Source organism: Malania oleifera, chromosome 9 (assembly GCF_029873635.1).
Source record: "Malania oleifera isolate guangnan ecotype guangnan chromosome 9, ASM2987363v1, whole genome shotgun sequence".
Lineage (NCBI taxonomy): Eukaryota > Viridiplantae > Streptophyta > Magnoliopsida > Santalales > Ximeniaceae > Malania > Malania oleifera.
Window position 1 is genome coordinate 39,373,995 of NC_080425.1, and position 27,920 is coordinate 39,401,914.

The following is a 27,920-nucleotide window of genomic DNA, read 5'->3' on the forward strand; positions in this document are numbered from 1 at the left end:
TTGAGACTTGGGGGAAGCTTAAAATAGTACAGGCTACAATATTACTGTCAGGGACTTACAAAAGTAGAAGCTTACCTAATGGGTATTTCTTCACAGTCATTTTAATCAGTTGCATTTATGAATGAGAGAAGCTCCTGATGGCAATTTGCTTTTCGACATTTTGTAAAAATCTTGTTGAAACTATGGTTGGTTTGGTCTATTATTTTGAGTGAAAATTTTCCAAGCACTAAGATATGAGAGGTCTAGATAATTCTCATATCCTGGTCACTATAAGTGTTCTCATTTTGCTCAGGATTTGATTCTCTCTTTCTCTCTCTCCCCCTCCATTTTTATTCTCCATTATATAATGTTTATTTTGTGCATTCTTGACTTATTTTTCACTTTATTTTAAGAATGTGAATTAATGTATTTGATATTTGGCATTATTTCTCCATGTTTTCTTATAATTCAATATTTTGAGGTGCACAGCAAATTGATCCTTTTTTTTTTCCTTTCCAAAATTTTTCTTGCAGCAAATTCATTGGTGATGTTATTATGTATGTATCTTCTTCAATGGCTACGCGGGATAGAAGCTCTGATAGTGCTCGCTTTGAAGTTTTGAATGCAGAATACAGGTGTGGATTCAAATGCTTTAATCTGTGTATTGATCACACTTTATTCTTTTGTAGGGTACATAACATGATTGCAAAACCCAATGTTTATTTTTACTTTTTTTTTGGAGTATGGAATTATTTGTTTTTGAAGTATGGTGGGGATGCAAGTTTTAAAATTTGGGTTTAACTAAAATTTTGAGACTTGACTAATATGGAAAATTTGATTGAAATATCAATTTTAAAATGATGGGAATTAGTGGATTTTTTCTGAAGGAAATTTCACAAACTATTTTTTTTCTTACTACAAAAAGAAGAAATATCATAATAATGCAGTAAAAAAAGCAAACATCTTTAATTAATAGAAATGAAATTTATAAATTAGTTAAATATTGGTTCTTATACAGCTGCTGCAACAACATGAAGTAAGCTTCAAGTCTCGCTATGTGGTGGGCTGAATCCTCTTCTGCCATTTTGCATGATCTAGGACAATATCCTCCAAAAGCTAGAGTATTGTCAAATCCTTACAAGCTCAGTCCAAGTTATTCTAGGTCTACCATCCCCTTCCTACCTCCAGTAAATAACAACTAGCTCACCCTCCTCACTACTGCATTGTTTAATTTGTTTGGCCTATGTTGCAAATGTGGAATCCATCTTAATTGCCAATTTGCCATTCCCTTATATTTTCTTTGGAACATGCAATGCCTAACTTAAAATATGTTCATTTCTCAATTTATGTTCTAGAGTTCTTCCACTCATTCATCTTTGCCTTCTCATTTTTTTTTTTCGACTTTTAGTATTTCAATATGTTAATTCTTAGTTGCCGAACTTTCTGAGCCATGTACCACTGGTCTGCAGTTTTCTTATTGAACTTTCCTTTTAATTTTGAGGGTTCTCTACGATCTTATGACATGCTTGGAACACTTTTAAATTTTTTCTAACCTACTTTAACTCTATATTATATCTTCTTCAATTTCTCCTTCACTTTGCATAATAGATCCAAGATATCGAAATCTACTACTGCTAATAATTTCTTGACCGTTATAATGTTTTCTCCAATATTACTCACGAAATGACAAATCACATTTCATATATTGTGCTTAAACCCTCTAGACTCTATAGCTTCTCAGTTTTTGTAACTTAGATTCTACTTGACCCCTAGTTTCATTGATCAAGCAATATCGTGTGCAAATGTACACCATGCAACCTCATTGTGGATATTCCTAGCAAGTTCATTCATAACTAAAGCAAAAATATGGGGGCCCAATGTTGACTTCTTTGTGTGATTGAGAGTTCCTTGTGCTCTTTCTCTAGTCCTAATGCTAGTCCTTACTGCTTGCAGTGCTGAACCAGTCAACTAGTAGTTAATTTTCTCTTCTAGTCACTCCATTCTTTGCCTTGTTAATTGCAATAATAATTATTAGTCATTGTTATCTAGGTGTCATAATTATGGTCTTGTCAAGTGTGTCATTTTTTAAGTCCAAGTTTATTATTTGCAAAGTTCATTTTTTAGTCTAGTTTCAAATTTCATAAATATGGTCTTTCGAATCTAGAGAAAATTTAAAAAAAAAAAATCATTTTTAGTCAAGAATAGTCATTTTCCTACGCACATTTAATGTGCAATGCTTTCATGTACTTATAATTATGTTCGTCCAAATAATGTAGTACAGGATGTTTTATCTTTCATTCTTCCATAACAATTCTGATCTGATTGGAATCTTCTTGAAATCTTGGTGAGTGAGTTGACGATTCACCTAGTGACACCTTCTATAGCATCCGCCACTAATGAACACCCGCCCTCCCCTAAAGAGCTTTATATATGCTACTCTAGTTTTGACTCAAGGAAAAGTGAAACTTACAAAGGAGTAATACTATCTTCCCTTTGGATGCAAACAACTTTATTTTCCCCTGTACTCAAATTTGGAAGACATCAGCCCCAAAAAAAGTTTCCTTCCTTGCTTGGGAGGCAACCCATGGTAAGATTTTGACCATGGATAATTTTAGAAAAGGGGGCTATCGGTTGCCAATAGATGTCCCCTTTTCATGGTTGGCGGAGAGTTGATTGAGCACATTTTCCTTCACTGTGTTTGGACAAGGAATCTCTGGAATTGGGCACTGACTCTGATTGGACAAGTGTGGGTTGTCACTAACTCTGTGGGAGGGGAACTCTGGGTCTGGAAAGGTATTCAGACCACAAAGGCAAAGTGAAAGGCTATGTTCCTCATTCCCCTTGCAATTTTCTGGTGCGTTTGGAAAGAGAGGAATAGGCGAGTGTTCAAAAAGTCATCCTCAACAAACCAAATCAGCAAATAACACTGGTTTACTGCGGTCAATAGCTGTCATAGTAAGACTGGAGCCTAGGTGCAACAGTAAAGTTGTCGTTGTGTGACCTGGAGCTCACGAGTTTGAGGCATGGAGACAGCCTCTTGCAAAAATGCAAGGTATGGCTGCGTACTATAGACCCATTATGGTCTGTCTGCCCTTTCCCCGGACCCTGCATATGTGGGAGCTTTGTACACCAGGCTGCCTTTTTTATTTTATTTTATTTTATTTTATTTATTTATTTTTTAATGTAATCTTTGATTTATGTAACACCCTTAAACGTGCTTGATTTTGTGTAACATGGGCTGGCTACCTCTTGATTGATGCCTCTTTAATTAAGTTTCCTTTTCAAAAAGAAAAGAAAAAATACTCCCTTTTTTACATAGAGGCACAAACACACTCGATGCATAAAATTTATACTACCATTTACATGATGGTTATCCTTCCAATGTATACACCAGGCAAGCAGTCATAGGCAAGCATAATGCCTTAAGCAAGCTTGGCTCATGACATGTGCCACGACCCTATGCACACTGTGTTCTAGGTAACTATGGGCATGTGTAATAGATTTGTATCAATTTTTTTGGTTAGGATCGATTTTTCCTGAAGGCAGTGGATGAGTCTTTGGGTATTTCTTTCACTAGGTTTGGAAACAGGAAGGATGCCTTTTGCTTTATGAGGGGTGCATTCTTTGCTGTTTTGTGGGGGATCTGATCAGAGAAAAATGCATGCATTTTAATGGGAGGAAGTTGCCTTCAGATTTGCTTTGGGACACAACTCTGTACTTGTCATCTCTTAGGGCTTTTACTGCAGGTTGTTTTAAGGATACCTCATTTGAGGATTTTCAGCGGGATTGGACAGCCCTGTTTTCATGATTGTACTTTTTTTCTTTACATTGTGAGGATCGCTCATCCTCTTTATATATATTCCTTTTTCTCTCTTTAATAAATTTCTTTTTATATATGAAAAAGAAGTCCTACATTTTGGACCAAGAGTATGGGAAGTTGGCCCAGTGATTGTAACAGGTGGAATGCTGAAGCCTGAACTAGGGTTTTAGGGTTGACATCAAGCAGGAGTGGAGTAAGGGGAGATTCAAAACAATTTTAGCCCTAAGGAGGTGGAGTAGGGGCTGATATGAAGCCTGTCCTCATTGATTTTGTTGAATAATTGTTACAGTTCTTTTGGAATGGATTTTTGTTGTTTTTGGTCCTTGGATCCTTCGGAGGTGTGTTCATGTAAATCATTTTGTGAGTTCTTGACCCATTCTAATACTTCTTTTCCTCATTATTCTATTATTTGGAAGGCCAACGTCTCCCAAAAATCAATGCTCCTGTCTGGTTGGTCATGCTTAATAGAACCAATTCCAATAACTTGTTGCAGATTAGGAAACCATTGAAGGCCCTTTCTCTAGATGTTTGTGTGCTATAATAATTCAGAAACTGCATTTCATCTCTTTCTGCATTGTATCTTGGAGAGAGTGGAACAAATTATTTGGTGTTTTGGGAGAAAGCTGGGTTTGTCCAGAATCAAAGGAGGACTTCTTGGCTATTTCATTTGTGGGTTTTGGAAGGAGAAAGGACAGCACTGCTTTGTGGACGTGGATTTTTTGCAGTGTTCTGGGGGTTATGGTTGGAAGTATCTTTTGGGGGAAGAAGATAAATTGTATGCTGGTGTGGGAAAAGATTCACTACATGCCATCATTGTGGTGTGTTCGTTAATCATTATGGGAATTTCAAAGGAGTGAATGATTAGGACAAGAAGCAAGACGTTGGGTAGATCCTTGCTGGAAAATAAATAAGAGTAGGGTTAAGGAATTGTTGGCTAAGTTAGTATATTTTGTGTTTAGTATTAACTAGAATAGGATTATGTGTATTTGGGTTTGTTTGTAATATTTGTGTAAGTGCGGGTTTGTTTGTAATGTAATGTAGGGGTTTATTTGTAATTTCATGTAAAGAGGCTTTCTTATAAATAATGTGTGAAAGCCATGTTGTAAGCAGTTGTTGATGAATTTGAATTGAAGTTGAACTTGAGTTTGACCCTGGTATCTCTCTCCCTTCCCTTTTCTTCCTCTTCTAATTTCTCCATGGCTGCAGAACCTTGATGCTGCCCCTGCATCAGTGAGCTATATGGATGTTCAGCGAGACTTGTGCAATCTGATGGCTCTATTATGGGAGATATGGTTTTTGCTTGTTTCTCTTTTCATTCTTTTGCTGTTTTTGTATTTTCATTCTGGTTTGTCCCAGGTTTTCTATAGGGAGATGTTTTATTCTCTTTTATTCATATTTTTAATCTATCAATGAAATTTCTTCTTTTTCTATCAAAATAAAATAAATCTAAAGCCATTCAGCTCTCTAAAGGAGACAATGATACCAAACTTTTTCAGAGTGGCCAATGCACACGAGATTTACCTAAGAAGAACAGCTTGCAAATGAAATTGTCAGTACTTAGAAAACCATTTCCAGGGAGACTGCTAAATGGAGGCCTTGATTTGATAGGATAGACTTTAATATGATTGGGAAAAGAATAGTGTGGCTAGAGAGACCATTTTATGGGAGAGGAGGTGGTAAAATCAACTTACAATGGGGAAAAGTCATCAAGTTCCAATGCAATGAACATGGAATACCTCAAGCACTGCTGGAGATTCTGAATTGAGAGCCAGTGGAGGGACAGACATGAAGCTGGTGCATCTGCTTTCTGCTGATGAGGATATATTGTTTTTCTGCGATGCAGATGAGGATCAATTAAGATTTTTTAGATGGTTTTTCTTTGGCTTGAAAAATGGTATTATCACTTTGGAGGACTAAAGGGGGTGGATGGGCTTACTGCCGGCCGTGGTCGTAAGACTGTTTATATTCTAACCACTTACCTTTGGATGCCTCCTGGTGCTTACTTTAATTCCAAGGCACTGTGAGATAGTGTTGTTGAGATATATGAAGAAGACTCGTGCAGTGGGAAAATCAGTACTTATCCATGAGGGAGATTTACTTTGATCAAAAGCGCCCTTTCCATTCTACAAACCTATTTCATGTCTTCTCCTAAATGTTCCAGCTGTGTTAGCCAAGAAGTTGGGAAAGGATCCAAAGAATCTTCTTCTGGGAAGCAATCATGAAAGGAGGAATTTCCACTTGGCTAAGTGGGAAACAGTCTGCTGACCAATCAGGTATGGAGGGTTGGGGTTGAGAGATTTGCAAGTTTTTAATTGAGCACTCCTTGTAAATGATCATGGAGATTTTTTTTGACCAGAAGTTCTATCTAAATATGGCTGCTCTGCTGGGGGATGGTTTTCCAAGGAGGTGAGGATCCCTAAGGGGTTGGTATTTGGAAAGTCATTATGAGGAGGAAAGAGGATGTTATGAAGTTCATGGGCAGTGAAGTAAGGAATGGCAATTGAATTAGGTTCTGGATGGACTTAAAGTGGTGATATGGCCCTGATGGATAGATTTCCAGCCTGTTTGAATTGTCAAATGATAAAGTAGGGATGGCGGATGCTATTTATTTCAGCAGTCACTTGATTTCCTGAGAGATTCTGTTTCTAGGGAATGTATTGACTCAGACATCAGGGATGTTGAAAATTTTTTGTGAATTTTGCATAGACCCGAACCTGACAGATTCAAAGAAGACATGATACAGGGAAGGGTAGCAAGAATGGCGTTTTTTCAGTGAAGTATTTCTACAAGCTTTTAATGAAGAGGAAGGCTAGGGTCGTTCCTTGTAGGTCTATTTGGATTCCAAAATCCCCAGAAAAGGTAGTTCCACACCTGGAAACTTGCTTGGGAAGTACAGGGGACTAATTACGAAAGCTGGAGCTAATGTTTTTCTGCTGGTGTTTCTTGCTCAAGGAAATTGGAGAATCTTCAATTCAGCTTCTCTTTTTCATTGTAAAGTTTAGCTGTTGTTTCATTTGCAAGGAAAGTGGAGAATATTTTAATCACCTTTTCCCTCATTGTAAAGTGGTGCAGGAGCTTTGGAGTTTTATCATGCTGTGCTGTAGCCAACAGGACACACCAGGTGGGAAGAAGAAAATGTGGGCCTGGATGCTCCATGTTTTTTGGTGCGTTGGAGTGAAAGGAAAAAAGAACCAAATTTTTGTACTTGGGTTGGCACCTAGTTGGTTCCTTTCATGTGATAGTCTTCTACTTCAAAAAGAATTAAAAATACTATTTTTTCTTCATTTTCTGGTGCTGCTTTTTTGTCATTATCCCCGGCTGCACTTCTGATGAAATGAAGAGGCCAGAAAAGTTTTATAATGGAAATTGGAAATTTTATGACTAATTTCTGTATTGTTAAAATTATAATACTAATCTCACGCACAGATGTAGGTGCAAGTAAGGCAAGTGGTTTGGCAATCATAGAAGTGAACCAGCTTTAAATTAAATTTGTGATTTGTTGATCTGGTAGGGATTGCATCATTTCTGTGGTTTTGGCTTGTATCAAGTATCAACACCCGTGTCCTGGATATATTCCTAAACTCAGGTATCATGGACTTGGCAAACATGTTCCATGGTTTATTTATTTATATACTTACTCCAACTATTAAAGTTTGGGTTTTTTTTTTTAAATGTATATAAAATTTAAAGACCAATACCAAAATAATCAGTGATATTATTGTATTACAAGCATCCTTATATTCTTTAAATCATCTGAGTCATACTCCAAAGTCATTATTTTTCATGTGGGAGTTCAGAATTCCTTTGGATGCCTTTAGGTTATGTTTCTATACTGCTATGGGAAGAAAAGAGGGGGTTTAGCGGCGGGTGGGGGGTTTTTTGGAGGGGGGGCGGGGGGGTAAAATTTCATCCATGATGCTAAATGCTTACTTATTTACTGCTGCTGTAAAGAAGTCTCGAAAATCTGCTCTTAAACAGGGATAAATATGTTTGTGTCTTGGACCACAATTCTTTCTATTAAAAGCTATTCAAAAAATGAGTATTAAGAAAACCATCTGTTTTCTCTTTTTGTCCCCCCGTTTAAAAATTCACTGGTCCATGTGGCCAGGCGATTTGTTTCTGCAGCGACAGTAGTCTATTGTTTTTTTCTCCAGAGTAACTGTTTTCAAAGTGATCGAAAAGATCCATTTCTCAATGAGAGCCTTGTTCTTTTGTGTGTGAGATCTTCATATGTAAACTTATTTTGAACACTACACAATTGAAACCTGCCAAAGTTTTACATCACTACTTCATAGTTTAACTTAGGTTACTAGAGAATTGTCAAAGAACATCATCTTGCAAATGCAACTAAACACGGTGCAATTCCTATTTCACTATTTTGTCTTTCAGTTATCATATACTGATTTAGAAATTTTAAAAAATATTTTTGCATGATTTATATGATTTTTCAGACACTCTCTTCCCTTGTCAAAACTCTCAACTTTTGCTATCCTGGTTAAGATCATGCCAGGAATGTTATGGTCAAGACAATAGAAATAACTGTAATTATTTCTGCTGTTACAAGTCAATTACATTGGCTCTAATGCCAATGCTTTTCCATTATCCTGATCTGTCAGTTATCATCTATTTACTTAAAAGTATAAAATAAAAAGTAAATTTCATGTGATTTCTATTTTCTTTTAGCCAATTTCTTCCCTTCCTGGAACCTCCAACTTTACTATTGCATTTTTTTTAATAGTGCTATCAAGGTTCAATACACACCTAGATTCTTATTGTGCTTGCAGATTTTTGTGGGCATAAGTTTGTAATGAATCTAACCTAGTGGTTAGGAGTCAAGGTCATTCCAATTTGGAGATTATAATTGCTGTGGTTTGCTGTGTAATCTGCTATCATAAGCAAAATCGCTTTTGGATTCGCCTTCATTGTCAGAGGTATCACCCCAATTTTTTATATCCTCACTTCTATCTCCCTTGCTGCCCATGTTTACACTTTTTTATGAACGATTCAAAACTTTCACAATAATATGACTGCCATCCATATTTCATTTAAAAAATTTCCTCACTTGATGAGTATAGACTTTGGTGGGCTCAAAGCCTTCGCGATCCTTCTTTGCAGACTATTCTTCTCTATTATGTCCTGCATTAGCAGTTTATACTTTCTACTGTGCAACTACATTCAAACCTTTCACTGCTGCACACACAACTCTTTTGCAGACTACTGTCGTTCCTGATCCTTACCGTGAGTCCCATGATCACCAGCAACCAACTGTTGATTTCTGAAAACTGGTGTCATATGAATGCTGCTTTCCTTTACCCGTTTAAGCCATTTGACAGATCTTTGAGAGATCCATTTTCACAATTCACTTTCACCTGAGAACAAGTTGCATTATGAGCATTTGAGGAAATCCCCTGAACAAATGATGCACTTATATTATGGGCCTGCACAGCCCTTGTCTTACATGACATGCACCCTCCATCAGCCTGAGCAACTCACAGCTAAACAAGTCATATTGTCGGCTTTTGTGAAATCCTCTGAACAAATGATGCACTGCCATTATGGACCTGCACATAATTAATTTAATTGTAGGCCTGCTCTTTTGAAACATATTTTCGGATCTCATTAATGCTGTTCTGGTATGAAAAGGGGTTGAGGTAGGCCTAAAATGACTTGGAATGAGGCAGTGAGGAAGGATTTAATAGCCCTTAACCTAATACGCAAAGCATTGATTCATATAGCCGATCCCACCTAGTGTAATATAAGGCTTCTTGTTGCTGTTCATTGTTGATTAATGCTGTTCTGGTCCTGTATGTTAAAGCAAACTCTGCCGGCCCACTCGAGAATTATATCCCAAGATGTGGCCCAAATCCAACACAATAGTCAAGCATCCCAGCCCATTCCCCACCCTGTCTTCAATGTGTGACCACCTCCTATAGAAAACATAGCCACCACTATGCTAACCCTGTATTCGCCATATGCAAACTCTTTCCAATTGACACTGAAGTGCCTCCTGCTTCCATCTGTATCCATCCAAAGCATTTTGTACATAATTGTTCTTGATTTGCTGTCAAGTTCTCCCTGCAGGAAGGAGTTTTTAGTCATTGAAATGCAACTTTTCATTGTTCTTCCTCAAATATTGAACCAACGACACCAGTAGCAGGAGGAATCAACTCAACCAATGAGCAAATTCATGCTTAAATCTATTCCTTCCAACACCTTCTGACCAACCTGGTACAAGCTCAAAAATTGATTCCTGTTCTGGCTCAGCCCTTACGCAAAGGATTTAGCCATTTTTATGCCTCTATATTCCACCAGTACATCATTATCCCAACCCTAGTACTTTGATAACATTTTCTCAATCTACAAAAAAAAAAAAAAAAAAAAAAAATAAAAGATAATCCATCTGAAAATTGCTGGCTGCCACCACCAAAGTGGGTTATGCTCAAGAACAAAGAGAAAAATCCTTTCCTTTCTATATCAAATCTCAGATCATTTCTATCTAGAATGATTGTAAACCTGGTGGCTCTTCCTGTCACAGCCATAGCAGAGAACATCAGCAATCAGGATAGCTATTAGAGTGAACACGTGAGGAGCTGTTAGAAAATTTTCATTAATTCCCTGCATTTTATTTATTTTGACTCAATTCCATGCGTCATGCATCTGATAAATTCAGGTTCATTTTTTATAAGCCTTGCCTATTTTTTTGGAGAATACCTGGTTATGAAAATCTATGTGAGATATCTGAATAAATTCTGTAATATTATCTCTAATGGTACATAATCTGTTTATTGTATGACTCAGTGGTTTGCTAGACGCTTTTGTTTTAAATTTTGTGCTTTTGTCAATTTTAAGAGTTAAGACTGTTGTGCCTTTTCAATTTCTGATCTAAGATTTTCTTATTGTCCTAAAGTCTATATTTTTTGATTGTGTGGACAGCGCTGTTGTTATAAATAATGAAAATTCTAGCGTTCATATTGATGCTGTTGTTGATCCCTTGAGTCCATCAGGTCAAAAGCTATCTTCACTCCTTCAGGTTCTGCAGAAATGTGTTCAGCCAAGCATGAGGATTGTACTTAATCCATTGGTGAGCACTTGTTTTGTTTTATTTATTATGTTTTTCTTATTTTGTCCTTTATTTGTTAGCTTCACTTGCATTTGGATTGCTTCTCACTTGCTCATTGATTGTTTCATGTTACATCTATAATTGCAGAAACTAGCTCTTCTAATTTATATTGTAGGAAAAACAAACTAGCACTGCTAACACTATTTCTTCTGTTCTCCATGGAATGAAGCCTATGAGAAAGCACCATTTGTGTGCTTATGTTTTACGTTGATAATATAATTTTGTAGTGTCCTTTATCTAAAGGTTAAAGTATGAGTCATACCTGAACTGGAAAATATGTGGATGTATCAAATCTGTTCAAATCTGTAATTTCTTAAGCTCCTTTGAGTGCACATGTTAATGCCTATCCACTGACACCTGAATAATATTACATCTACCCACAGTTTAAACAGCTTTTAGTAAAATTTCAGATGAAAAAAAACTCGATTTTTCTTAAAAATAGAAACAGGCATTGTTAGATCCCTTTTCCCACCCTCAAACCATGATCTGAAGTCAGATTCCTTGTGGTACTATTCATGTGCAGATTACAATTTCCTAATCTGAATTTCCAAAAGTAGCAACCGTATCTGTGAAAACATATTAACTTAAAGAACACACAAAACAATTAGAAATTAAAGTAGAGAGTAAAAAACCAACTAAGCCTTAAGCATAGTTAGAATTTTACAATACAAGATTCGAATTGTGTAATTCTTATTAGTTACACACCAGATCGATGCAAATCTTAATAAATAAAAAAAAATGAATCATTGCTGAATCAATCAATTCACCCTTTGAATCTTTAGAATCAATCAAAATTGATCAACTCAGATGATTCTGAACCTACCAAAACCAATCAAATATGACTGGTTTAAAACCTCTGAAAGAGCCTTTCTTTTATCACTTTTTTTTTATGCGGAGGAAGAGAAAATTAAAGTTTAGGTCTTCTATTGCCTTCACAAAACCTTTTTCGCTCTTCGAGGGGTATTGTGTTTTGTTATGATTCAAGGTTTTGTTTTTAAGTAGTTTTTTCAATTATTTAGTAGTTTTTTTTTTGGTTTTAAGTTACCTTTTCTTTTTAAAGCATATGCATGAAATATGATTTTTTTTTTCAGTTGTTGACAAACACCAAAAGTATAGATCCTTCAAAATTTTCTTGACTGCTTATCTTAAATAACATGCATTTTAAAATTTTTTTTTTTTTTGATTCCCTTGGTCCCTCCCTTTTCATTGCTTATAGAAAGCATACGCATGGAAACATGATTTTTTTTAAACAATTTTTTTTTAAGTATTTTTCTATTATGTTTGTTGTATCTATATTAGTATATGTATGTCATTTGGAATCAGTTTTGGGAATTTAAGGCGAATCTTGCAATTCAATTCAATTCTCAGTTCCTCTCATTCCAAAATTGGGACTTCAATCCATTGTGTTAAATTACTATACCTAAAATATTAAGCACTTTGGTTGGCGGCCAACAATGTATATCAAGCTTTAACACCCTGCCACAGATGCAGCCCGACAGCACGTGGAAAGATAAACGTGCGATAAATAACACCCATTAAAGGGGATACAATAATTTTTTAAACACCACACAATAAACATGGGCAACAAGACTAGAACCTTGGATCTCTTGGTAATAAGCTCTAATACCATGTTAGATAACCACTTTACTTAAAAGCTAAACTATTAGGTTGTGGGCCAACAATGCCTATCAAGCTTTAACATGGTATGAATCTCGATTTGACAACTATGACCTTAAACCCCACTAGGTGTGGTTAGTTGGACAAATCCTCTTCCGCCATTGTGTATGATCTAGAGCAATATCCTTGTTAAAATTGATGGCTATCAGACGTTCTAAATTATTTAAGGTTTACCCTCTTCCTCTTGCTAATGTTAACTAGCCCACTCCTACTTAATGGCGCATTATTTGGCCTACATCCCCAGTGCCCAAAATGTCTTAACTGCCCTTTGTTTATCTTATCTTCTACGGTGATATGCCTAACTTACCACAAGTTTGTTAATTCCTTAATTTTTCTTTAGGGTTACACCCCTCATCCATCTTGGCATGTGTTGTTTTGTTCAATGTTTTCACTCATATAGTATAGTCGATTTTATTGTTATTATATAGAGTTTTTCCTTTTCAGTTCAAGGGGATTCTACGGTCACCACAACATGCCTAAAGAACTTGTCCATTTTACCCAATGTGCTGTAACTTTATGTATTACATTTTCAATTTCTCCTTCAACTTGAATAATCGATCCAAAGTATTGAAATCTATTAGTGCTATTATTATCTTAACCGTCAAGTTTAATATTTTCACCATTGTTCTTCCTAATATGACTAAAATTACATTTCATATATTTTGTCTTTTTCTACTTATATTAAATCCATTAGATTCTTAAGCTTTTCTCAATAAATCTAACTTACATTCTACTTCACCTCTAGTTTCATAAACCACGACCATATAATTTGCTAGCAACATACAACATGGAACCTTATTTTGGGTATCGTTGTAAGTTCATCCACCACTAATGCAAAAAGATAAGGACTCGAAGCAAACCCTTGTGTATATCTATTGTGATTGAACATTCCCTAGACTAACTCCTTATAGTCATAACACTAGTCAGTATTTATTGTACATATCCTTAATGACTTGATATACCTACTGCCTCCTACGTTTTTATTATTATTTTTTGGGTCCACTCTTGAATGTTATAAGTGTTTTCTCTATTTTTGAAGCCATATTTGTTGTTATAAGATCATATGACATAGTAAAATCTATGATCGTATTATTGTACTAATGTTTATTTCCATGTCCATGTCCTCCATTTGTCCTATCATAACCTTTATCACTCTTTCTAATTGACAATTCAAAATATGCTCCAATTAAAATTTTCTCACTGCCTAATATTCCTTTATAATATTATCCATGTTTTCCTCAAAATTTCTTTTGAAGGATTTTCGTTAAACCTATTTTTTAGGAGCACAAGTATTAATGACATTTACTGTCTTTTATCTATAATGATAGGCCTCATTCTTATAGTATTCTTTTTCAATATACTATTTAAGTCCTGGTTTTTCAATTTCTCTTTCTTTTTCCGCTACCAATTTAGTTTCTTGAAGACAAATTATGTTAACTTTTCTTCTAATCATTGTGCTAACTATCTCCTTGTTTCTATGAGTAAGTTCCAACTTGCTAATCTAAGACTAGTCTCTTGAAGTAGCTTCTTTGCCTGCCCATGCCCATAATAGGGGAAACCTCAAATATTTGACACCTAACTAAGTGCTGACAGAGCATGCTGCTTTGAGGCAATGGCCTAGCCCCACCGTTGCTTACTTTTAACTACACGCAGGTGGTATAAGTGAAGCACATTGCTGGTAGGGGATGCCCTAGCCAATAATTAATAAGGATTCGTTTCTTAGAGATTTGACAAGTTTCATACTAGTTGTCAGCTACCCAACACAAGCTTTCTGTTTTCCCCAGGCTTGGGGCCAGCTGTGCTGTGTCCTATGTGTGGAAAGAATTAAGATATTAGTGCATCATAGGCGGAATTAAAGAAGAGAAAGTGAATTGAATATTGATTATGTACATTCTTCAACCTTGGCACCTGTTAAGGCCTGATGTACATTGTTGGACCACTGCCTAATAGCTTAAGCTTTTAGGTTAAGTGATATTCTCTCATGGCTTCTGGTCTAGTTTCCCACATTTACTGTGTGGTGCTCAAAAAATTATTGTATCCCCTATAATGGGTGTTAACTATTGTGTGTCTGTCTCCCCTTGTGCTGTCAGGCTGCACATGTGGGGGAATGTTGAGGCTTGATATACATTGTTGGCCCATAACCTAACAGCTTAAGCATTTAGGTAAAGTGGTATTCTAATAGCACCATAAATATTTTAGTTTCAAACCAAATATGAGGCCATTAGGTACTACACACTATGGTCATTGGCATATATTCCGTCCTTGTGTCGTACCATGATCAGGAATGTATCATGTTCCAGGTAACCATTGACCTATGGCTGCAGAGCACTTTGTTAGTATAGCTGAAGACCATGTGGTATTTTGTTTCGTACATACCAATGACGACAATATCCTTATTGACTCATACTAAGATAATACTAACGCACTAATAATGCTATAAGACCAAAATAACCACTAACACTCCCCCTCAAGGTGGACCATTGACATCATATGCTTTGAGCTCGTGACAAATAAATTTAACATGATTACCCCCCAAATCTTTAGTAAACAAGTTAGCAAGCAGTTGTAATGAGCTTTTGCAGAAGTTTCTTGTGAACAAAGTGGCAATCAACTTCAATTTGTTTTGTCCGCTCAAGGAATATTATATTGGAGGCAATATGAAGAGTAGCTTGATTGTCACACGTCAATTCCATAGATCGAGAATGTGGAAAACCTTGTTCTTTCAATGTATTTTTTTCAACCAAATAAGATCACATGTTGTGTGAGCCATGGTCCTATACTTCGAATCAACACTTGACTTAGCTGCTATAGTTTGTTTCTTACTCTTCCAAAAAACCAAATTACCATCAAGAAATATACAATACCTGTCTATAGATCTTTTGTTAGAAGGTGATCCAACCCAATATGCATCTGTATTTCCTTGAACCTTTGAGATATTTGAGGATGCTAATTACTGCATCCCAATGACTTGCTCTTTGAGAATCCAGAAATTGACTCACAACACTTGTTGCAAAAGATATATTTGGTCAAGTGACTATAAGATAATTCAACTTTTCAAAAAAGTGGGGTACTGTTCTGGGTTTGGCAACAATCACCCATATTTGGCACTAACTTGCTACTAGGTACCACGGGTGTATGGTTTGGATCCCAACAGCCCAGTGTCCTTAAAAGATCAAGAATCTAATAGAATGATGCTCATACGAGGTCTAGATGCTGCTATACCTATAAGCACCTCAATGATCCCAAATCTTTGATCTAAAACTTAGTCTGCAGAAAGTGTTTTAGGCCCCTGAATACCTTGATCAATATTGCTAGTAATCACAATATCATTGACATACACAATAAGTTGAATACTACTGGATGGATGACACACTATGCTCGACTCCTAAGCAACAAACCAAGTGGTTGCTCCATATAGACCTCCTCCTCAAGATCACTATGCAAGAAGGCATTCTTCACATCTAACTGATGCAAAGACATTGGTGATTGGTAGCCAAGGAGACAAACGTCTAAGGTAAGTTTGGCGACTGGGGAAATGTATCGAAATAATCCAAACCATACACCTGCGTATATCCTTAGCAACAAGACGAGCCTTCTTGTAATGCACTCATCTCTTCGACCATTGCATTACTCCACCCAAAGTGGGATAAGGCTTTAGAAACAGATTAAGGAAGAGCAATAGAGGATATAGTAGTAACAAAATAATAAGTGTGACAAGAAGTCATAGAAAACAAAGTTGGAGATGAGTTGTTGTGTACATGTTTGTTTACCTTTCTAGACAACAATGGTAGGATCAACATCATATGAAAAATGTGATCATCAAATGAGGAAACCAAAGGCATAGTATTAGAAGCTAGAGGGAACTCTTCTCCTTGGACCCGCTGTTGTGAATACACTTGTAAATTAGAACGATTGAGCCAATGAGGACTCAAACCACATGGAGTCACAGGTGGATGACTAGGTAAAGACAATAAACTGGAATATGGAAGATTAGATTGAGGAAAAGACTCATTGAGGTAAGAGGCACTCAATAATTGAGAGTAGTATGGTGTAGACTCAAAGAAGGTAACATAGGCAGAGACAAAAAATAATGCAAAGTAGGACTGTAACTACGATGAATAGCCTAGGAAGAAACATTTTATAGCACAAGGGTTCAACTTATTAGGGAAGCGAACCGAGTGGGGAATTGTACCATTAAGAACAGAGAATGGCATCTTGTTGATAAGATAGTAGGCAATAAGTACATCACTCCAATACACTTTAAGAACCTGCATTTAATAAAGGTGAGCATGGTCTTAAATTTCCACAAAATCATCGAAATTTTCGTCGAAGTTTTTGGTTTCCGTCACCCTCGAAATCTAAATAGTAGTTGATTTCCCTCGAAATCTCAATGAATCATTTGAAATTCATTGACATCTTGAAATTTTAGCAAAACTTGTAGAAATTTTAACTATAGAATGATTTCTCGGAATTTAAATGGGAGATTTAGGAGTGAAGTGAAATTTTTCTCTTAATTTATTTTATTGAAACAAAAGATTTTTACGACCGCTTTTGAAATTATATGAAAAAATAAACTTAGAACAACATTTTATTTAACCATTCATGTCTAAATTATCATTATTTGTATAGTAAATAAAATTTAAATGATTTATGAATTTCATTTGTATTGACTGAATATGTTTAATGCACATTTTCTTGCAAACATGTTTGATGCACATATTATATGGCAACTTTCCACCTTATAACTAACATAGATGTATTTAATTTGTAATATTTTAGCCCTAAAACTTATATTATTATGTCTATTAACCATTTTTAAAGTTTCATCTAAGAGTTCAATGCTTTACTATTGATTTCCGTTGTTTTTTCCAAATCAAAAGCAAAATCAAAATTTAAGACCTTGGGTGTGAGTGATTTCAAGGATATGTCTAGATTTCCTCTCTAAAGCACTTTAGTACCTATATACAAAAATAAAGGAGATATTCAAAATTGTAATAACTATCATGGAATTAAACTTATGAGTCATACGATAAAACTATGGGAAAGGATAGTTGAACAAAGATTAAGGTTAGAAACAACGGTCTCAGAAAATCAATTTGGTTTTATGCCTGGGAGATCTACCACAGAAGCTACATATCTTTTAAGAAAATTAATGGAAAAGTTTAGGAAAAAGAAGAGGGACCTGTATATGGTATTTATTGACCTAGAGAAAGCATATGATAGGATACCTAGGGAAATTCTATGGTGGATTTTAGAAAAAAAAGGAGTATGTTGTAGGTATATTAATATCATTAAGGATATGTACGATGGAGTAATGACTAGTGTAAGGACTATAGATGGAGAAACTAGAGAATTTCCGATCACCATAGGTGTACATCAAAGACATGCTTTGAGCCCTTATCTTTTTCCTTTAGTGATGTACCAACTGACTAAGAGTATTCAAAATGAGGTTCCATGGTGTATGTTGTTTGCAAATGATATTGTATTAATTGATTAAAATAGGGGCGGAGTAGAGGCTGAGTTAGAATTATGGAGAGAATTTTTGGAATCTAGTAAGAGGAATATTGGAGACAAAGTTAAACTTGATGACGAAGAAATAAATAGCACTTGTAGATTTCGATACCTTTGATCTATTATGCAAGCTGAAGGAGAAATTGAAGATGATGTAATGCATAGAGTTAAAGCAGGTTGGGTAAAATGGAGAAGTGCTTCAAGTTTGCTTTTGTGATCGTAGAATACCCTTAAAATTAAGAGGGATGTTTTATACGACAGCTATAAGACCAGCTATGCTATATGGATCAGAATGTTGCGCGATGAAAAAACAGAATATCCAAAAAGTAAAAGTTGCCGAGATGAGAATGCTTAGATGGATGAGTGGTATAGCACTGAAAGATAAATTAAGAAATGAACATATTCGCGGTAAGTTAAGTGTAGCTCGTATAAAAGATAAGAGAGGGATGATTCAGATGGTATAGGCACTTGCAATGTAGGCCACATAGTGCACCAGTGAGGAAGAGTGAGTTAGTTACTGGGGGATAGTAGAAGTGGTAGTGGGATTTACGATCCCTATTCCCTTAGCGAAGTTGGACTCATAGCCAAGAATTACACGAGGTAAGTTTGTAGGATATTGGAGCATAGAGAATACCTATGATGTAATCAATGGCAACTAAATATATAACCTAAGGGTTAGGATGAGAGAAGTATTGTATAATAGGCAAGCTGTAGGGTTACTTGTCTAAGCAAGAGATGCAATGGGAAGAGAAGCTTGCTAGGATGCTTGATACTACTGGAATTTGAAATACTCTTCCTATAACATAGACACAATATGTTGCCCCCCACATGGGCTCAAAAGTGTGGAATCTGTGGTGGTTGTATTCAAGGTCTTAAATTTCGATTTCGATTCAAATTTCAAAGCTCCAAAAGTACGGAAATTTCGATTTCGATTTCGATTTGAAAAAATAACGGAAACTAGTATTAAAGCATGGAATTCTTTGTGAAACTTTAGAAATGGTTAACAAACATAATAATATAAGTTTTAAGACCAATATATTACAAATTAAATACATCTATGTTTTGTATGTGGTGGAAAAGTTGTAAAATATTATGTGTATCAAACATATTTGTAAGATAATGTGCATTAAACATATTCAATTAATGCAAATGAAATTCATAAATCATTTAAATATTATTTTTTATACAAATATTGATAATTTTGACATGAATGGTTAAATAAAATATTATTGTAAGCTTTTTTTTTTTTTTTAATATAATTTCAAAAGCACTTGTAATAATTTTTTGTTTCAATAAAATAAATTAAAGAGAAATTTCACTTCACTCCTAAATTTCTCACTTGAATTTTGACGAAATTTCATTGTATAGTTAAAATTTTGACAAGTTTCACTAAAATTTAGAGGTTTTGATAAATTTCAGATTATTCATTGAGATTTTGACAGAAATTACGCAAGACGGAAATCGCCTGCCATTTCGATTTCGAGGGTGATGGAAATCAGAAATTTCGACAATTTCGTGGAAATTAGGACCATGATTGTATTGGCGACATGAGGAGGTTTTTTGTGGAGATCCCAACACTGCTTAATTGTTTGATTTCCTCATTCACAATGAGCACATTGTAAGGAGCACCTCTACCTCATCCATCTTTTCCACCACGGCCATTTGAGCCACCTCGAGAACTTTTGTGACTCCCTCGTTGGGAACCGAAGTCACCTTGTGTAGCAAAAGTAGTCCTCATAGAACCAGAGGTTGAAAAACTAGATGCAAGGGTTTGGGAATGTGTGTTGGAAGAAGCACAAAGTATGCAAAATAAACATCAGCGAAGGATGGAAACTTTGCACTACTAAGAATTTGGGACCGAATTGCCTCAAACTCGGGTTTCAAACCTGCTAGAACCTGAAGAACTATCATTTGCTCCCTTTGCTTTTGCATCTCATGAACATTGGCGGTTATGTGTAGCACGATGTTAAGCTCCTCATGAACGCACTTTAATGTTATTGGAATATAGGTGCTTTACTTAATCCCAAACCCCCTTACATGCATCTAGATGCATGCACATCTTGTCAATAGATCTTGGCAGCCTTAGACCACTGTAGCTTATTCTTTCCGTCTAGCTTCTCAGTTGTCATTTGAGGCTGGGAATACGACCGATACGATTCATTGGTTTGTGCACCTCTCTTACTACTTTTTCTGTCCCCTTGTTCCTCAAATACAATTCAATCCTTCTACAGCCAAATCTCAATTTGTGGAAAGCCTTCGATGGCTTTCTTATGAAAACATCAATTTTTATTTGGGTATAGATGGTATCTCTTTCTTCTTCATGATATTGACCACATTTCTGATTCCTAGTTGCATTTTAGTGGGTTGGTGTGGTATGAGAAGTTATGGAAAAGAGTATATTAAAGCATCTTTAATCTGTGAATTTCTAACGATCGCTGTGTTGTGCATGCTGGATCCTCTACTATTCTATGTTCTTCCCAAAAGAGTGAAAGGGGATATGGGTACGATAGGAGGATACATTGAGCAGGTAAGCGAAGGCTCTCTTCAAGGAAACATACTTTTGGGATTCAAGGACTCTATCTCAACACTTTCAGGCTTAAAATGAATGATGACAAGGTTAATCCAGAACAACCATAGACAAGGTGACCACCATGAATAAGTAACAAATCAACTATTACAAGGCTGCCACAGCACCAAGAAGCCAACACACACCCCCAAGAAACCAACACACAGCCCTAACAGTATCAAACAAGCACTACCAATGTGCTACAAGTGGACAATCGAAAAATCTTCAATTTTTTTACCAAAATCCATGACCAATACCTATATATTATGATGTATGGGAGTATTTAGGGAATTGTAAAAGAAATCAAACCTTGCTCATAGCATTCACCTACCAGTGTGTGGAGTCGGAGCTTCCAGCTTCAGGTCTGCATGTGGCTGCATATGGGGGGACATTCGGCAATGAAATTTTGCAGGCAGGTAGATTGCCAAGTTCTGGGGAGATTTATGTGGGTTTTTTTATTTGGGGTTGCAAATATGGAGTATTTCTTTGAGTTTCTGAAAGGGCAGCAGCATCCAATTTTTTTCCAACGACGAGTTTTTTCCTGGAACTCCTGGACCGCCTTCTGGTGTTTGGTGGTGTGTATGATGTTCTACAGCAGCAGGTTTGAGGTTTAGGGTTTGATTTTGGTAGTAGTTTTGAGGTTTAGGGTTTGATTTTGGTAGGGGGTTTGAGGTTTAGGGTTTGGTTTTGGTAGTGGCTATGAGGCTTAGTGCATAGGTTGGATCTTGCTCTGATACCATGTTGAAATATTTGGTGAATTGAAAGACCCAATCACAATGATAGGTCTCTCCCTCTATTTGTAATATATGTTGAGTAGATACCAATGACCACAATACCATTACTAACTCATACTAACATAATACTAACACACATTATGCTGTAAGACCAAAATAACCATTAACAGTGCCCTTGCTTTATCACCTTTTATATTAATTATTTAGTGAAATACTGAGACATTGTTACCTTTTCTGGTCAACAAACAAATGGGGCCATGGATTCATGGAGTACAAAAATAAACAATTCATGTACATGTATTCTTTAATTTGTGAAGTACTTCATTTGTTAATTCGTTTCCCAGTGTACTTGCAAGAGTTCAGCATTATGGACTCCATGACGTTATTGGTACCATATGCACAGTATTAGTTTAGTGAACACTTGTTTCTCCATTGCCTGATGGCTTTGCAAGTGCTGTAAATTTTTTTCCCATTTCTGGCGATATCCATGCCTTATGGTGTAGGTAATTATGACAGTGAAGTATTGGGGGTTTTGGAAGGACTAAGGAAAGGCGCTGCGGCAGTGTGCTTGCATGCTATTCTTTGAGTTTTTTGGAAGTAAAGATATAGACATAGTATAATTTTTAAGTATTCAACTTATAGATGTCCTCTTGTTTTCTGGTTATCCCATGCTTCTTGGACCTCAGCTTCTGGGGTGATTTTTTGACTCATTTGCAAAGGAAATGGGGGCAGTGGAGCAGCTTTTATGTATTTTATTTTTTCTTTGTTGTTGGACACCTGTTCGCGTACTCACGCACTTTATTCTTCTTTCTCAATAATTTTATTTTGATTAAGAAATATATATACCGTGTTATTATTATGTCACATGAGCAGAACTGCACCTCAGGTGATCTTTGTACTCCTGGATTATTGTGGTGTATTCTGTAAGATTATGTTTGAGGTTGACTGATTCTAATTCAAAATAAAATAAAATTAAGCAATTGGCTGAAATATCAGTGCTCATCTGTTCAATACCATTTTAAGAAGTTTGCTGTGTGACTGCAAGGCACTCTGCCCATCTTTGTTACATTTCAGGAACACAACCAAAAATAAAAAATAAAAAATAAAAATCTTAATTCTTAGTTGTGATTTGTGATTAAACAATGAAATCTGGTGGTCTGGAATGTTCTATGTACTGCAATATTAAACCATTTAAGCATTATAAAAGTGAATGTATTTGTAGCCATACGGCATGCTTGGCAGGAGAAAGGAAAACGGCCTTGAGGGAGGAAGGTGTAAGGGAGGGAAAAGAGGGGGAAAGAACATAAAAAGTGTGTTTTCCTTCCCAATTTTGGTCTGGAAAGCATACTTTGCTGTTCCTCTTGTTGTTTGCTAAGCAGAGGAAATTGGAAGGAAAGGAGATGATTACAACTCACCATAATGGTCAAGTCTCTTTCCTACCATTTCTTTCTAGTTTTGGTAGGATCAATTTATTAAGTCTCGTTTCCATGCTGCTGTTTAAGGGAAAAAAAATATAGAGGGTTCTGGATTCTTGTTGTCATTGTTGCTAACTTTACACACTTCTTTAAGTGTTGGGTTTCTTTATTTGCTTTTTTGCATTCTAGTATATTTAAAGGAGATGTTATCCATGTTTTCAAGAACTGCACTTTTTCTTTTGTGACAGAGTTCTCTTGTGGATCTTCCTCTGAAGAATTACTACAGATATGTAATACCAACAATGGTATCGCCAATGCCTTTTCTTCTTAGAACGTTTTGACCTTTTCCTGTTTCTGTTCTTGTATTTATCCCATGATTTTACAGGATGACTTCAGCAGTATTGGCTATACAGTAAATGGACCGAAAGCATTTTTTGCAAACATGCCGTTATCCAAAACCCTCACCATGAATCTTGACGTTCCAGAGCCTTGGCTTGTTGAGCCTGTCATTGCTGTGTATGTCTTCTGGAGCATGCACACACGCATATACACACAAATTATATAAGCATGTCCAACATAATGCCTTTTGTTCCTTAGTTTTCATAAATATATATTTTCTTCATTAATTGCTTTGATTGATTTTTCAGCCATGATCTGGATAATATTTTGCTCGAGAATTTTGGCGACATGAGGACCCTGCAAGCAGTTTTTGAACTTGAAGCTCTTGTCCTTACTGGTATTGGTTCCATCATTTTTATTTTGATTTTTTTTTTGATCTTTTTCTTTCTTGTAATTCTACAAAAGCTGAACAATTGATACTTGCTGCATTCTATCATTATTCCAATTTCCTTACGATGAATCATCAAAACCAGGTCATTGTTCTGAAAGGGATCATGACCCTCCTCGAGGCCTCCAGCTGATTCTTGGAACTAAGAGTACACCTCACTTGGTTGACACCCTTGTGATGGCTAATTTGGGTTATTGGCAAATGAAAGTTTTCCCTGGGGTTTGGTACCTGCAACTTGCTCCAGGTAGAAGTTCAGAGCTGTACTTGCTAAGGGAAGATGGTAGAGGGCAGGATGTACCTTTGTCAAAACAGATCACTATAAATGATCTACGAGGTAAATTAATTCATTTGGGAGTGGTTAAGAAAAAGGGGAAGGAACATGAGAAATTGCTAGTTTCTGCTGATGATAATCCGTCACGAGAGAATAAGAAGGTGAGCTCTAAATTTCATTGATTGATATTTTCCTTCAATTACAAACTTTTTAAGGTGGTGTTTGGTTATTAGAAATCAACTCTAGGAATTGGAATCAGAATTGGAATAGTTGATTCCCATTCCTAGCGTTTGTTTGACTATAATCTCATTCCTATTCTGATTCCATGCAGGACTGAGATTCCTTTTTTTGCCAACTTTTTGGATTCCTATCTTTCTACTAGGAATCAAATCCTAATTCATGAAAGCACAGTATTTATTATTTTACTCCTTGTAATGCATATACATGCACATACATATATGCGCGTCTGCATATTATAATATAATATAATAGTACATAAATCTAAAAAATAATCTTAATATATATTTTAATATGAATATTAAACACTCATTATTAATATTTATTATTATATATGATAATATTATAACATATAGAAATTAATAGAATAGTATTAAATATTTAAATATTATGTTATAATTTTGGTTTGATTATTGTTTTATTGTATTATATTTAATCTTAAAAATAAAATAAAATTAATTTTTTATTATTATCATCAATTATAGATATATAATAATAAAATTAATAATGATATAGTGTACCAAAGAATATAATACTATTGTATAACAATATACCTGATAATATTACAATATAATATTATATATAATATTCATTATGTAAATTTTTAAAAAAATATTAGTATAATATTATATTTATAATATAATATTATATAATATTTATTACATAAATCTAAAAATAATCTCAATATTATGATATCATTTAATATAAATATATAACAATAATATCTTTTAATATAAATATTGAACCATCATTATTCATATTTATTATTGTATAATAATGTTATAGCATTTAGAAATTAATAGAATAGAATTAAATTATAAAGTCTAATAATATAGTTGTGGTATGATTATTTATTTATTATATTATTATATATAATCTTAAAAAAAAGATAAAACATTAATTATTAATATCGTTAATACAAATATATAATAGTAAAATATATAATAATATAATATACAAAAGAATATAATACTATTGTGCAATGAAATATAATGCTATGGCTGTTTTATTATATTATTATTTTATAAGATATATGTTAAGATCTAATATTAATAATATAGTTATAACAAAATACTAATAACAAAAAATATGATAAAATAATATGCAAACTATAATCAAGGACGTGACTATCAAAATGATTTTAGTGTAAAAAAATATTTATTATATAACTTAATAAAACAATGTTATATAATAATTATATATTTATAATATTATTATTTCATATTTAATTAATGAAATAAATTTTTATACTACAACGTCATAATTGATAAATTGGACTCTTTTTTTCTATATATACTAAACACTACAATACAATTTCGATTATGATTTTGTGTTGAACCAAACATGAACGAGGAATTTGACATTCCATTTCTGATTCTGGCAAATTGTGACCCCGATTCTGATTTCAACTGTGAACCAAACACTACCTAAAATAGTTCTCTTTAATTTTGTGCCTGTAAAACTGGTTCACCAGCTGAGCACATAAGACATTATGGTCATATCAATGCTTTTTGTATCATTCTCCTACAGGGAAATCACAATAGTTGGAACTCAAATTTTTTCAAATGGGCATCTGATTTAATTGGTGGCAGTGAGCAGTCAAATAAGAGGGAGAGCACTTCAGTGGTTAGTTTTTTCTTTTGTTTTTTTTTTTTTTCTTTCCCACTTTTGTTATTTATTTTTAAATTCTGTATTTTCACTGTTTTTTTGTGAAAGCTACTAGGTCACTAAGTAAAGGCATTAGCCATTTGTTGGTTGTCTTACTCTTCTACTTCTACCTTGGTCCTTGAAGAAAATTTCTAAACAAATGTCTTTCTAGATTATTTTTTTTAATTAAATGAAGTTTTCCACTCCAATCAATTTTGACTTCAGTGGATCTCTCTCTCTCTCTCTCATCCTTTCAATTGAGTTGGGGAATACCACTAAGATAAGATTTCGGTTACTAAAGAAAGAAATCTAGCCCAATCTCTCCACACTGAATATTTGTTTTTTGTGTAAAAAATGATCATCCTTGACTCTAATTTTAGATTGTCAGTTAGCTGGCGATGTTTAACTCACATGACCTTCATTCTTTATGAGAAATTACATCATCATCAAAATAAAAATTCCACTTCATAGAAAAGGCCATGTAACTGTTCATGTGCTGTTGCATGACATATTGTTCAAAATGGATTGAAGCCATTGCCTTCAATTAGAAAAATGTCCAAACAGCTATTTGGTTAGAAAATTTTCTTTGATGGGGAGCAAAGTAGACCCAATAAAGAGTACAAGGACAGTTATTCCCAGATTGTTAGTGTCCACCCCTTCCATTTGTTCGCAGCGTACCACTCTGCAGGTGTTATTTGTAGGATTTTGGTGCCCCAGCTGCTTGCTCTCAAAATCTCACTCTTTCTGCTTGCCAGCTGGGCAAGAGCCCCTTTTTAATGTTTTCTGAATTCTTCCTGTAAAACTTGTTAATTTATTAATAATGAGTAGAGTTGAATACTGGTAAATTTGAAGTTACTAATTGCTTCTTGTTATGTTCTCTGATGTTTGCAGTGGCTTGAATCTTGAGCTATTTTCTTGTCCTAATGTCGTGTAATAATCTTGTATAAGGATTCTAATGTGTTCTTACTTGACAAAAATTAAAAGAAAAAAAAAAAGGAGGATAATGATGTGTTCTTTAGGAACTGCCACTTTTATTCAACATTGTACTTGTATATAATATAAACCAATGTATGAATAAAGCAAGGAAAGAGGTCCAGAAAGGGTTTTACATAGGACATTTATCTACTGTGTTTTAGATGGTAACTCTGGTATTTTTTTCTCTCTTTAGGAGCATGGAAAAGGTGGGCGGCATGGAAGAACTATTAATATATTTTCTATTGCTTCTGGACATTTGTGAGTGTTTTACTCCTTGAACTCTACTTTTTTTCTGTTGTTTTCTTGGATAGTCAATATTTTCTTTCCGTAGCAGTTATGTTGTATGCATTCATTTTTAAATTTTCTTCCTCTTGATTAGCTGCTTGTTAAAATCTTGTCACATTGAGGAAATTAATGCAAGGAAAATCACAAGAAATAAATGGATTTCCCTGAAAGAATAATAGTAATGTTGCTAAAAAGCAATATTGAGCTGCTCAAGTGCACTTGAAATTTGAAACTGGAACCCCTGTTCTGACACTGCAAAATTGACTATTAACTTGGGGTTTTCAGCTTCAATTTATCTCATTTAAACTGTCTTTACATGTGTTAGAAGACAAAATATCTGCATTTCATCAAGGTGCACAATCTAGCACACTTACCTTAAATTTAGTTGGGAGCTCCCACTGACTGCATAGCCAAGCATCAAAGTTCAGTAAGAACAAAACAAAACAGAAAAGTATAATTTGTTTATCCTTTGCACCTATGATGTGATTGGATGGATTGTAGTTACTTTGCCTTTGAAGGAAATCATGGTAAAATTCATTAACATCTTCTAAATTGGTGGTATTCGGTGCCTTCCACAGATGGTCACTGGTTACTGATGAAGTTTTAGCTTTTAGCATCATATTTGGTTGCAACAATCACCAGCACCACCTTAGAGCCTTTAAGTCTTCCTAGTTTGGGTCTGCAATACGAATTCTTCTCCATCATTCTACATGATCTAGGGCAGCATCCATAAAGAGTTCTGCCAAGTTATTCTAAATCTACATCTCCCTTTCGTACGGCCTCTAAACTTACCTAGATACTCTCTTTGGAGCATTATGTGGTCTACAGTGGAAGAGTCCGTACCATCTTTAACCACCTTTTCCTAGTCAAGTCTTCTATGGGTGCTATGCATAACT

The 27,920-nt window shown here is 35.0% G+C and overlaps 1 protein-coding gene across 1 annotated transcript in view; it reads left to right on the top strand.

The window, feature by feature from the left end:
• Positions 1-27,920, top strand: part of LOC131164609 (UDP-glucose:glycoprotein glucosyltransferase) — a 133,680-nt gene that overhangs the window by 99,852 nt on the left and 5,908 nt on the right. Inside the window, exons 23-30 of the mRNA XM_058121914.1 lie at positions 513-614; positions 10,733-10,880; positions 23,071-23,127; positions 23,208-23,338; positions 23,470-23,558; positions 23,695-24,041; positions 25,648-25,743; positions 26,933-26,997. Coding sequence (XP_057977897.1) covers positions 513-614; positions 10,733-10,880; positions 23,071-23,127; positions 23,208-23,338; positions 23,470-23,558; positions 23,695-24,041; positions 25,648-25,743; positions 26,933-26,997 — 1,035 coding nt within the window. The remainder of the gene's footprint in view (positions 1-512; positions 615-10,732; positions 10,881-23,070; positions 23,128-23,207; positions 23,339-23,469; positions 23,559-23,694; positions 24,042-25,647; positions 25,744-26,932; positions 26,998-27,920) is intronic.